This window comes from Staurois parvus, unplaced genomic scaffold (assembly GCF_062004578.1).
Source record: "Staurois parvus isolate SC_StPar_1 unplaced genomic scaffold, SC_StPar_1.0 ptg000402l, whole genome shotgun sequence".
In the NCBI taxonomy this organism is placed as follows: domain Eukaryota; kingdom Metazoa; phylum Chordata; class Amphibia; order Anura; family Ranidae; genus Staurois; species Staurois parvus.
This window is the reverse complement of record NW_028318198.1, coordinates 564,602-578,728: the sequence shown is the minus strand read 5'-3', so window position 1 is coordinate 578,728 and position 14,127 is coordinate 564,602. Positions and strand designations below refer to the sequence as shown.

The 14,127-nt window shown below is 43.1% G+C and overlaps 1 protein-coding gene across 3 annotated transcripts in view; it reads right to left on the bottom strand.

The window, feature by feature from the left end:
• The window catches only part of TRMT13 (tRNA methyltransferase 13), a 72,896-nt gene that overhangs the window by 6,746 nt on the left and 52,023 nt on the right, over positions 1 to 14,127 (bottom strand). For all 3 annotated transcript variants that reach the window (XM_089686570.1, XM_089686571.1, XM_089686572.1), the window contains 2 exons: positions 3,920 to 3,989; positions 142 to 248 (listed from right to left, as the gene is read on the bottom strand). In XM_089686570.1, coding sequence (XP_089542696.1) covers positions 142 to 248; positions 3,920 to 3,989 — 177 coding nt within the window. The remainder of the gene's footprint in view (positions 1 to 141; positions 249 to 3,919; positions 3,990 to 14,127) is intronic.

Below are 14,127 nucleotides of genomic sequence, written 5' to 3'. Positions count from 1 at the left end.
AATATACTATGTTGAAATGCTAAGTCAACAGCCTTACATTATCAACACAATAAAGAATGGGGTCTACTACTTACCTACAGAAGTCTGAAAAGAAGAGCACATACAAACAACATACAGATTCTGGGCAGTCAGTTTGCATACCTGTTGTTTGAGATGCTTGAATGCGGTGTCTCCATTTGTTGGGTCATTCAATGCTTCTTGTAAGGCAGAGTGACATAATTTCCTGTCTGGCAGTGGTGGATCCAGACCTGAAAGATTATAGTAACAAGACAAACTGCTGAACTAAATCAGAAAGTGTCATGATGGCTGTACAAGCCCCCCCCCCCCCCCCCCCCGGACAAACACCTCTATATATACAGTTGTGTTCATAATAATAGCAGTGTGTTGAAAAAAGTGAATAAAGCTCAAAGTCCTTCTAATAGCTTTTATTTCCATACACACAAATGCATTGGGAACACTACACAATCTATTCGAAATCAAAACATGAAGAAAAATATATCAAATTTGTGTTGTTCCTCTAATAAAATTGAAGAAAAGTGAATGTTAGACTGTTCAAAAAAATAGCAGTGTTTGTATTCTTCTTTACAAACTCAAACATTCACTAAATAAACTGAAAAATGTTTGAAAATTTTGCTTTCCTTTAAATCACTTAATTAATATTTAGTTGTATAAGCACTGTTTCTGAGAACTGCTGTACATCTGTGTTGCATGGAGTCAACCAACTTCTGGCACCTGTGAACAGGTATTGCAGCCCAGGATGATTGGACTACATTCCACAGTTCTTCTCTATTTCTTGGTTTTGCCTCAGAAACTGCATTTTTGATGTCACCCCACAAGTTTTCTTTTGGATTAAGATCCGGGGATTGGGCTGGACACTCCATAACGTCAATCTTGTTGGTCTGGAACCAAGATGTTGCACGTTTACTGGTGTGTTTGGGGTCGTTGCCTTGTTGGAACACCCATTTCAAGGGCATTTCCTCTTCAGCATATGGCAGCAGGACCTCTTCAAGTATTCTGATGTATTCAAACTGATCCATGATCCCTGGTATGCGGTAAATAGGCCCAACACCGTAGTATGAGAAACATCCCCATATCATGATGCTTGCGCAACCATGCTTCATTCTCTTCATAGTGTACTGTGGCTTGTATTCAGTGTTTGGGGATCATCTGACAAACTGTCTCCGGCCACTAGACCCAAAAAGAACAATCTTACTTTCATCAGTCCACAAAATGTTGCTCCATTTCTCTTTAGGCCAGTCAATGTGCTCTTTGGCAAATTGTAACCTCTTCAGCACATGTCTTTTTTTCAACAGTGGGACTTTGCTGGGGCTTCTTGCAGATAGCTTGGCTTCACATAGGCGTCTTCTAATTGTAACAGTACTCACAGGTAACTTTAGACCTTCTTTGATCTTCCTGGAGCTGATTGTTGGCTGAGTCCTTGCCATTTTGGCTATTCTTCTATCCATTCGAATGGTAGTTTTCCGCTTTCTTCCATGTCTTCCAGGTTTTGGTTGCCATTTTAAAGCATTTGCGATCATTTTAGCTGAGCAGCCTATCATTTTCTGCACTTCTTTATATGTTTTCCCCTCTCCAATCAACTTTTTAATCAAGGTACGCTGTTCTTCTGAACAATGTCTGGAACGACCCATTTTCCTCAGAATTTCAGAGAGAAATGCACTGTAACCAGCATGTACAACATTTGCTGCCTTCCTTCCTTAAATAAGGGCAATAATTGCCACCTGTTTTTCAAAGAATGAATGACCTCACTAATAGAACTCCACACTATTACTTTGAACATGCCCCTTTCAATTAGTGATTCAATTACACAGAATCAGCAGCATGCATGTCATGACTGTTGGGTCTGTTGTATTTCTATTACTCTACTACACCTGCTAGTAAATTATTTGCCATGTAGAAATATCATTTCTATCAAAAACAGTGATTGATCAGGTTAGTGATGTGTGACTGCTATTATTTTGAACACAACTGTGTATATATATATGTACCGTATTTGCCGGCATATAAGACGACTGGGCGTATAAGACGACCCCCAACATTTCCACTCAAAATACCGAGTTTGTTATATACTCGCCGTATAAGACTACCCCCTCTTCCGCACACCTTCCACACACCAAATAAAACGTAAAAGAACATCAGATTTGATTTCAACATCTTAATTTATATTCGCAGTATACCCCTGTGTGCATTTATTGTTACCGGTTTCACATGAGTGCCATTAGTATTAGTGCCACTACAGTACCTGTCATTGTCACCATTGTACGCGACCGCAGCGCCTCCGGCCAGTCCCTGCATCTCCCTGTAATTGGCACTAGTGCGCATGTGCGAGCTCTGCATAGACAAGGGGCGGGCCGGAGCGCCGCTGCTTCCCGCCGAGCAGAAAAGGCTGGCACCCCTGTATCGCTGCTGATGCTCGCCGCAGCCACGCTGATGACCCGCTGCGGCCGCACTTGATGGTATGTAGAATGAGGTGGGCGGGCGGGCATCGGGAGGCCACTATGGCAGCTATATCTATCCCAACTGAAGTGCACCCGGCGTATAAGACGACCCCCCCACTTGGAGGCATGTTTTTCAGGGCAAAAAAGTCATCTTATACGCCGGCAAATACGGTATATATATATATATATATATATATACACATATATATATATATATATATATATATATATATACACACACACACAGGTATTATTTATTTATTACTCACACCTTGAGTGTTTGCTTAAACTATAACTATTGTAACACCCGTGATAGTGACTGGTGTTGAGGGTTATCAACCAGATATCTATTCTTATGTAAAAGCTCTGGACCCAGAATACAAACATTTGTAGGTGTGCATATACATAGAAAGACAAGAATTTGCCCTGCTTGTTTTTGCTGTGTTGCTACATACTCTTCTCAAAGTGTCATATGGGACCTGTAAAAGATTATTATTACTAATGCAGAAGTTAGTAAACAGGTCTCAATCATGTAAGCCTGACTATAGCTGCCCATTTTACATGACCTCTTAAATGCTATCATTGTTTTTATTTTAACAGTTCTTGAAGCATGAATGTTAACGAGTATAGTTGAAAGAAGCAGGTGTAAAAGTAATTAACAGACAGAGAAATATTATAAAGGTCACTTAAAGTGCAATTTTACCCATAACAACTTGATAAAATATAATGTTCTTTAGCAAGGAACATACATTCCACATTAATAACTATGCTACCAAAATTAGTGTGTGCTGTAAATTGCTTACAGCATTGTTCCTGTTCCTTCTTGCTGGAGACTGCCATTTTGCTGAAGCCCAGAGCCCCGAAACAGCAGTAAATCATAAAGTGGAATTAAATTGGTGTAACAGTTACATAAAAAACAGTTACATTCCTGGAATGCCAGGATTACAAACTGTCACATTTGCTTGTGTCCTCAAACTGTCAAACCATCAAATGGCTGGTTAGGCAGTTGGAGATCAAATAGAAGCAGCTTCCTTGGCTGTAAAGGATAGAAGAGTTTAATTACACTTTAAGGCTGTCAGCGGATCAGCCTCTACAGATTCACCATTGCCTAAAAATGCCTCAAATGGAAAGCAACGGAGCATGTGCAGAGCAGGGTGAGACAGTTAATTACTGGATTTTACACAGTATAGACACTTATTTCTAAGGCTCATTCACACCATACGTACATGAAAACTGATGGAAACTGACACGCAGATTTCACTTGCAGAGATGTCAGTGTACATCGGTTTTCATACACGCTTCAATGAGTTTTGTATACCTTGCAGATTCCTGTGCAGAAAAAATCTGACATCTCTGCACCATGGTGTGAACAAGCCCTTAATATTTTACATAAGTATACCTGTAAAAGGGGCCAGCCTGAAGTGATTTACCTTAAGTAATTCAAACTATGACTGCTCACTTACCACTGGTTACCCTTAATAATGTTTCTGTAAGTTTCTGCAGGTCTTCTTTGGATAGGGAACTGAGGCTTACCTACAAAGACCAAAGAAATATTATAAAATATTGTATTTGGGGTACCTTGGACCTGAAGATAAGCAACAAATGCGCAATTTTGTTCAGTTTAAAAAAACTATGTAATGTCAGCATAATCACCATCTATATGATTGAAATATACTTTACTCACTACTGAGAAACCTCCGATTTACCATACATATACTGTCTTTGTTACTGCCCAGCGCTGATGCAGTAAGGTGCAATCAAGAAGTATCTGTAACAAAGCCTGGCTTCTATGGTTTACGTTTACATGCACACTGAATTTAGAGCCTATTTATTAACATCAACTTTTCATGATGGAAACACTGGGACTCTAGTTTCAGAAATCTCATGCTACAAATGCCAGTTTACTATCTGTCAATCTGATCATCTCACTTAAATAGCTTGAAGCACTTACCCAGAACAAGCATGAAGATAACAACTGACATTTCAGGGAATTCCCCAATCTACATCAAGTCAGTGTCAGAGGAAGTATTACAACTAGTTCGGATCAGGATATGCAATGATCAAGTAGCATTTATCAAAAGAACAGTAATGCAGCCTCCACATTTGTTCTCTGACAGGTTTACTTTAACCCAGGGGTCCTCAAAACTACGGCCCGCGGGCCACATGCGGCCCGCCGAGGACATTTATTCGGCCCGCCGGGCAGGGGCGTATCTGCCGCGAGGCAAAGAAATAGGATTTGGCAGGTCGCGACCTAAAATCATCGGGAGGGCAGCCACCGAGCAGAGGCGTGCAGTGTCCTGTCTCTCCGCCCTCTCCTCTCCGAGCTGCGGAAGTTTCATGTGTGTGTATGGGGCCCAGAGAGCGCCGCTCCTTTGTGTGCGATGATCAGATCAGGTAGGATGGGGATGGCCGGGGATTTACAGCGGCATTTACACCCAGGGTGACACGTTGTATGCCAGCCTGGGAGGGGGGAGGTGAGGAGGGGACAAGTTAGTCTGGAGAGCGGCACTCTGACCCCATCTATTTTATATACACTGACCCCCCCCCTCTCCCCTCATCTATTCTATATACACTGACCCCATGTATGAAGCAGAGCACAGAGAGTTTTGGGTAAATACTGATAACGAGGATGGACTCCATACATGAGGAGTGTGTCGGTCCTCCTGTGGAATGCCCCCTCCCTGGATGTGTAGTCCGCAGTCACCTTCATATCCTGGTGACAGCCCGGGGTCCCAGATGTGTGAGAAGTGTACACAGATCTGACCCAACAAGGTGTCCTGCATTTACCGTATATTTCGCTCCATAAGACACACTTGGGGGGAAATGTCTGTGCATCTTCTGGAGCGGCCGGCCCAGTATTCCCGCCATCGTTGTATGTCCGCAGTCTCTGGTCATCTCATGTACTGTGTCCGCAGTCTCTGGTCATCTCCTGTACTATGTCCGCAGTCTCTGGTCATCTCATGTACTATGTCCGCAGTCTCTGGTCATCTCCTGTATTGTGTCCGCATTTGTTCATAGTTTTTTTTTTTTAAACTATAATCCGGCCCTCCAACGGTCTGAGGGACAGTGAACTGGCCCCGTTTAAAAATTTTGAGGACCCTTGCTTTAACCACTTCAGCTTTAGCACTTTTATAACCTTTATGCATCAGAGAGATTTTTATTGTCTACTTTGATTAGTTTTTAAAAATTAATGTTACTGTAAATAAATGAAAACATGTTTCTTTTACTTGTAAGTTTGTATGACATCATATGGAGATAAAAGCCACCCTTTTGATCCTGATGAATATTAATCTGTATCACACTTCTGAACGGAGGCAACAGAGGGAACTGAGGACGCCCAGTGGGAGGGGCAAAACGCACCTCAAAGTCCTCAAATTACTAGCGAGCTACTGTTGTTTATTTGGAGATTCATGCCCATTGTATCTGGAAACATGTGAGTGCAATACCAGTGGGTCTGCTTTTATTTTTTAATAAATGGAATTACACTATTTTGGATGCCGCTCTCCATTCCTTACATGCATATACCTTACCGGCTCCATATCTGAATCACTGGGAATGACAAGCAATTCTTAACCAGGACGACTACAAGCTCCAGTGTGACTTCCTAGGCCCCGCAAAAAGCGTGAAGGACTCTTATTTCACCATAAGAGTCCATTGATGTTGGTGAGTTAGGGGCACACAGGCGGGGAGCACAGAGCACTTATCACCTTCTGGATGTGAAAGAAATTTTTTTCACTTGCTGATTTCACATTGAGGACTTTATTTCATAATCAACTATTATATGTTTACTATTTAAAATTTGTTATTTGTTTTTTTTTTTGTTTACAAACGATTTTATTGTACATAAGTAGACAGTAAAACAACAGCACAGTATGAAAGTGATATTGTCAACAAAAATATGGCACATTTGAACCGTACAATACATAAAAGTATATTAACATAAAAAAGAAGATAGAGGAAGAAAGAAAGTTATGAGTGCATGAGATACATAATGATAAAACAGATTGAGTGATACAGCTATCAACAATATATGTCAGCCATTCCTTATTGGGGATGTTGTCAATCATGCAATAAATGTCTACAATCCTTCCATGACTCCCATTTTTTATCGTATAAGTGCATCTTATCCAGTAGTGTATAATGAATACGTTCCATAAGCATTACAGCGTCAATTCTGTGTAAAACAGAGTCCAAGGGTACAGCATTAGACCGCCAATGCAGGGCAATGGACCACAAAGTGGCAATACATAATGTATGTAGCAATCTCAGAGTGGCATCAGAGACCCCTGGGATATGAACCCCCAATAAACAGGTCTGTATAGACAACTGTATCGGGTTGCCCGATAGTGAGGTAGCCACCTCAGATATCTTACGCCAGATCAAAGATATGTTTGGGCAATCCCAAAACATATGGACCAAAGTACCTGTGCGGCCACAACCCCGGAAACATAAAGGGGATGTTTGTGGGAACATTGTATGTAGTCTGGACGGAGTATAATACCATCTGGTTAAAACTTTAAGGGCCGTCTCACGAACCGAAAGAGATCTAGAGCTCTTGCATATATTATCCACCATGGAGTCCCAATCCTCATCCGAAAAAGTGATACCACAATCCTCCTCCCACCTCTGCCTGTACATAGGAGGAGCAAGAAAAAGACAGATCAAAAATTGGTGATAAAGATCTGAAATAAGACCCCTACCTCTAGGAGAGTCACGGCTGACACGCTCAAAAAAAGAGATCGGAGAAGACGGGGTAAGGCCAAAGTGTGCATTAAAAAAGTGCCTAATCTGTCTATAACGAAGGTACTCACGAAGAGGAACATCAAATAGCACGCGCAGCATATCGAAGGTAATATAAGATCCTCCTCTTTGGAAATCAGATAATCTGATAAAGGATCGATCATACCACCAACGAAACATGTGAGGGGAAGAGAAGGCTACAACAAAAGTAGGATCACCAAAAAATGAAACACCTGGGGGAATATGAGAGACTAAACTCAGCTTAGCCTTGTATTTGGACCAAAGTGTCAGTGAGTGGGTCACTATAGAGTTATGAAAAGTAAGCGATCGGGGGGAGATTTTAGACCACAAAATTCCCGGTAAATAAAAAGGACGTATCGACTGAGACTCAAACTTAATCCATGGGATTTGAGAGTTAATAGTAGCCCATTGTGACAATTGCGCAAAACGAGCCGAGAGGTAATATAGCCAAAAATTGGGAAGACCAAGACCTCCCGTCCGTTGTGAGCGATATAAAATGGATGAGGCAAAACGTGGATGCTTATTTCCCCAAATAAAATTGTTAATAATCCGCTGAAAATGATCCAAAAACGTTTTTGAAACCGGAACTGGAAGTGCTCTAAAAAGATAAAGTAGTTTGGGCAAGATATTCATTTTAACCGCCGTGACTCTACCCAGAAAGGAGATATGATAACCATGCCAAATCTTCAGTAGAGTAGAGAGACGTGACACACATGGTGGATAATTAGCCACAAACACATCAGAGTATCTTGGAGCAAGATTAATCCCCAAATAGGATATCCTGTCCTTGACCCAGCGAAATGGAAAAGAACTACGGAGAGATGCACTTAGGGAGTCAGGAACATTAACAGGCATAATTACCGATTTGGTAAAATTAACAGTGAGGCCTGACACTTTAGCAAAATCATTCAATACGGCACACAAATTGGGCAAAGAAGTCAACGGGTTAGTAATAAAAAGCATAACATCATCAGCATACATGCTCAGCTTAAAGTGTGAAACTAATAACGAATAACCAGAAATATCCGAATGTGATTTGATCGCCAATGCCAAAGGTTCCAACACCAGCGCAAACAAAAGGGGCGAAAGAGGACAACCCTGACGGGTACCTCTACCCAATGTAAAAAAGTCAGAGTTACAGCCAGGAAGCCTTATTCTTGTTTTAGGAGAATCGTATAGGGCATGTATGCCTGCCAAGAACCCATCACTGAAACCCATTTTCTGTAGCAAAGAGAACAAGTAGGGCCAAAGGACACTGTCAAAGGCCTTGTTTATGTCTAAACTCATCAACAGAACCTCTTTGGAATGTAAATTGGCATCTTGGATAACGTTTAGAGTGAGACGAATGTTATCAGTAATAAATCTGTCGGGAATAAAACCCGACTGGTCTGGAGATACCAAAGAGGAGATAATAGAAGCCAACCTGTTCGCCAAAATGCGGCTAAATATCTTCAGATCGTTATTCATTACTGAGATTGGTCTATAGTTTTGCGGCAAACAGTGGTCTTTCTGTGGCTTGGGTATTAGAGACATGTTAGCTAACAACATCTCCTCGGGGAATTTACCCCCCTGTAAAACATCATTAAATAGTGTTATCAAGTATGGAGCCAATGTAGAGGCAAAATGTTTATAATAGCCAGCAGTAAATCCATCAGGACCCGGTGCAGTAGAGCGTTTCAGCGTTCCTATTGCACATGTTATTTCCTCTAAAGTACAGGGGGCATTAAGAGAGGCAATCTGAGAAGGTGTGAGAACAGGAAGGGGTATAGAATCTAGCCATGAATCTGATAGAGAAACAGAATCCGACTGTGGAGAAGCCAGTAGTTTAGAATAAACATTTTCAAAAATACCCAAAACTTCCTGAGGTAATGATGAGATAGCACCTGAATTAGTACGCAATTTATACACATGTGGGGGGCGCAAAGAATGGTTCAATTTCCTAGCAAACATGGTAGATGCTGAGTTGCTATGTAATAGGAACGAGGCCTTCGACCAGCGGAGGGCCTTTTCAGTTTTTTGGGAAAGTAGGGCATTTAGTTCCAAGCGTTTTTGGGACAACAGCTGTTTATTAAGTAGAGATGGATCAGCTACATGGCTTCTATAGTGTGCTTCTAATTCTCGGGTTAAAAGTAGTATCTGCTGCCAACGTTTTTTATTTCTGGCCGAAGCCATAGAGATAAGTCGGCCCCGCAGGACCGCCTTGTGGGCTACCCAGAGTGTGGCTGGGGAAATATCAGGGGTTGAATTAGATTGAAAGTATTCCTTAAGAGACGTAACCACCTCCTGCCGAGAGTCAGTATCAGTTAACATAGAATCATTAAGTCTCCATGAAAAGGGAGTAGGTGCCAATCCCACAAACGTGATAGATAAGGCCATAATACTGTGATCCGACCAGGTGCTCAAATGAATACTAGCTATCCTAGAATTAGCTAGCAAAATAGGGGTACAAAAGATATAGTCTAGTCTAGCATAAGAGTCATGTGGGTGGGAATAAAATGTGTAATCCCTGGCTCCCGTGTTGTGCGCCCTCCAAGCATCCACCAACTGGAGGGTATCTAGTTTCTTAGTAAGGGATTTTGGGAAAGCTTGGGAAGTGTGCGAGGCAGAGCTACGGTCCAAAAGAGGATTTGCCACCAGATTAAAATCACCACCCACCAATAGATGGGGGGACAAAAATTTATCCAGAGCACCAAAGAATTTAGAAAAAAAGGTAGCCTGTGCCGAATTTGGTGCATAAACATTAGCAATTGTAAGTTCTCGACCTGAAAGGGTGCCCTTAAGAATAATAAACCTACTGTCCGGATCACGATACACTTGTTGAACCTCAAAAGGAAATGAGTTATGTAGAAAAATGGCCACTCCCCTACTCTTGGAGGAATGTAGGGTATAATACCCCTGCCTATAGGATCTATGAAAAAAGGTCGGGTGTTTTGCGGCTGCAAAATGTGTTTCTTGTAATAAGATGATTTTTGCTCCTAATCTTTTATATTGAAGAAAGGCTGTTTTGCGCTTATTTGGCGAATTAAAACCCTGGACATTATGCGAAATACATTGCATTACCATAATAAACAGAGCCTGCCACTATCACCATAAAAGTACACATTACAAGGATATCCCCTAAAGTTATTTGACTAGACATAGAAACCCGCAAGTCTGCATCAGACAGACATACAGGTGGCAGAACCAGTCTAGGGGACCTCCAGACCCCAACATAGGGGTCGTGACGTCCACAGACCGACATAATACCATCCACATGCACTAAAGTTTTAAGAAAAGAAAAAGCAAAACACAATGGAGAAGAAGCTTTAACATCTTCTATATTTGAAAGGGTAACTGAAGAACGTGGATCAGGCAGAAAAGTCGTCATACCTGATAAAACAAAAAGTTCAAACATTAAGGGGCCACATGGGCCCAAACCCTGTCCCCTTAGAACATGGAGAACAGAGCTGCCACCCCGCAATCGGGCGGCGACACCTCCGGCCATGTCAGGAGGCAGGGTGGGGTAACGTGTCAAAGAGTAGTACAACCATGAATTAATGGGCGCAATTAGGAGGGTCCAATGACCCTTGTTATACCTTAACCCGTACAATTATCAATGCAAGGCATACAAAATATTCAGTATTGCAAAAATAGCACAGTAACAACCACAGAAATACACAACCTGACAATGTAAAAAATAGAGAGCAAAATCCCTGTGTCCCAAATCTTAGTAAAGTCATAAAAAAACAATAGACCAAACCAAAGACTATCAAGACAATGAGTATTAGGCAAGTGAGAGTGGACACGTCAACCCGGTTCTTGTCTGACTCTCCTTCTATCCCTCCGTGGGGAAGGGGTATGCCAAATGGGAGAAATACGAGGGGTGGAGGGTGGACGTTGAGGTGATGGGGCATCCGCCAAGCCCAATTTGGCCAAGATTGCTCTACCTTCGGGAGGGGATGTAGCTATATATGTGCTCCCATTGTGTGGAACTATCAGCTTAAAAGGGAAGCCCCACTTGTAGCGGATACGAGCTGAGAACAGGGCAGTTGTAACTTCTTTCATCTTTCTACGTTTTTCCAACGTGGCCGGGGAAACATCAGGATAGATTTGTAAAACCGAGCCCTCAAAGGAGATTGTTGGAGTATTGCGAGCAGCTCTAAGGATTTCTTCCTTGGTCAGAAAATCCTTCATGCACAAGACAATATCCCTAGGCGGCTTGTCAGCAGGAGGTTTAGGGCGTAGGGCTCTGTGGATGCGGTCACAAGCAAAAGATCCAGGGTCACGATCTGGGAGGAGTGACTTGAACAATTTGGTTATAATTAATGAAAGATCTGACATAGACTCCGGGATTCCCCTGATTCGCAGATTATTTCTGCGATTGCGATTGTCAAGATCCTCGACCTGCGCCTGCAGTTGTGAAAAAGCCGTTTGTAAATGATCATGTTCTCTGGAAAGTTCACCATAGGCCAGGCTAAGTTCATCGTGTTTGGTTTCCAAGCGGTCTGTCCTAGAGCCCAGCGTGGCTATTTCCTGAGAGAGAACATTAGTGCTTTTATGCAATTCTGATTGAAATTTGGCAGCTAGTTTGGCGTACATAGATTCCAAGCAGGACTCCAAGTCCCCTTTTGTGAGATGCTGTGTATTTTCGCTGACTAAGGCCGATAAGGGAGCGGTGGTATCCCGCGCGGGATCGGACAGGGATGCTTGCTCTGTATTGACTGGAGACATGCCGCAGATCTCGTGAGCCTTAAGTAGGTATGTTGTGAGGGACTTCTGAGCTTGTCCCTTTTTTTTCTTGGTGGACGGCATACAAGAAATCTCCCGGGGGTGATCAACTGAAAATTGGAAAGTGAGTGAAGATTATAACCCCAGGGGACCTATAGCGCCCAAAATAGGTTCAGGGTTGTAGTTACATGGAAGCTGTCAGATCCATATGCGATAACATTATATTGTAAAAATATTCAGCAGGCCTTGAGAGGGTAGATAGAACATAAGTCGCAGCAATCCTGCAATAAATTCACGTTGGAGCAAGATGATGGCACTGGATCCCAACTCAGGACATGAGAGGGACGGATGAGAAGCAGGAAGCAGAGGACCTCCAATTCTGAGTACAGGGCCCCGCAGGGAGACACCCTCTGGGGCAGTATCAAGGCCCCAGTAGGCCTCTGAGCACAGTAAGGGCCACAGTCACAGAGGATGGTGGATTCTGGGGCTATTAATATGTGGCCCACTCCCCAAAGCACTGTGGGGAGATCATAGTGACAGGATGCCGCCTGTACCCCCCACTCACTGTGTCCAGGTGAAAGAAGGCCTCAGGCAGAAGGTGTAGGCCGCAACCGTCGCCGCCGCCGCGGGGAGCAGCAATACACAGCGGCGTCCCTCTCCCAGCCTCTGTGATACAGAGGATGCTGCAGACGTCCTCGGATGATCCCCCACAGCCCGGATGACAGCGGGTGCAGATGGAAGACGCCGGAGCCCCGGCCCGCGCGGCCGCACTAGGCCGCGGATGTCCGCCGCCACGAGGGGCGGAAATGTCGCCCGGATTCCACCTCCCAGGTATCCGGAATGACACCAGGGCCCTCCTCTGCTCCACCGTGATCCGCTGCTGCACGGATGGCAGCGGATTCCCTGTTATTTGTTTTTTGTTATACAACATATGTTGAGGCAGCGCTCCTGTCACTTCGTGTATTATGTATTACTCAGAATGTCCAGTAGGAGCGGAGTAGCAGGAGGCGGAGAGGGACCTTGTGTGCCACACCCCTGTGTACTTTGGTTAAATTTTTTGGGCATATACAGTGGGGAAAATAATTATGATCCCCTGCAGATTTTGTATGTTTGCCAACTTACAAATAAATGAAGGGTCTATAACTTTTATCATAAGTGTAAATAAATAAATAATAAATAAATAATTTAAATAAGAGACAGAATATCATCCAAAAATCAAGGAAAAACACATGATCCAAATGTTATAAATTGAGTTGCAGTTCAGTGAGTAAAATAAGTATTTGATCCTCTACCAACCAACAATAATTCTGGCTCCAACAGACTGGCTATGTGCTCATGTGGTACAGAGATTAGTCCTGTCAATTTAAGAAGGTGTTCCTAATGACAACTCATTATATGTAAAAAAGAAACCTGTGCACAGAATCTCTTTCTTCCATTAAAACCTCACAACCATGGGTGAGACCAAAGAGCTGTTAAAGGATGTCAGGGACAAGACTGTAGACCTGCACAAGGCTGGAATGGGCAACAAGACCATCAGCAAGAAGCTTGGTGAGAAGGAGACTACTGTTGGAGCGATTATCCGCAAATGGAAGTAATACAAAATAACCATCAATTGCCCTTGGTCTGGAGCTCCATGCTGGATTTCGCCTCATGGGGTAAGGATGATCATGTGAAAAGTGAGGGATCAGCCCAGAACTACACAGGAGGAGCTTGTGAATGACCTTAAGGCAGTTGGGACCATGGTCACCAAACAAACCGTTGATAGCACAATACACCGCCATGGATTGATATCCTGCAGTGCCCACAAGGTCCCCCTCCTCAAGAAGGCACATGTACAGACCCATCTGAAGTTTGCCAATGAACATCTAAATGATTCAGAGAAGGACTGGGAGAAAATGCTGTGGTCAGATGAGACCAAATTTGAGCTCTTTGGCATTAACTCCACCATGTTTGCAGGAAGAAAAATGCAGACTATGACCCTAAAAACACCATCCCTAAAGTCCAGCTTGGAGGTGGAAACTTCATTCTTTGGGGCTGAAGGAACACTGAAGATGGGTCTTCCAGCATGACAATGACCCAAAACATACTGCTGAAGAAACAAAGGAGTAGTTCGAGAAGCAAAACATTAAGGTCATGGAGTGGCCTAGCCAGTCTCCAGACCTTAATCTTATAGAAAATGTATGGAGAGAGCTGAAACTTTGAG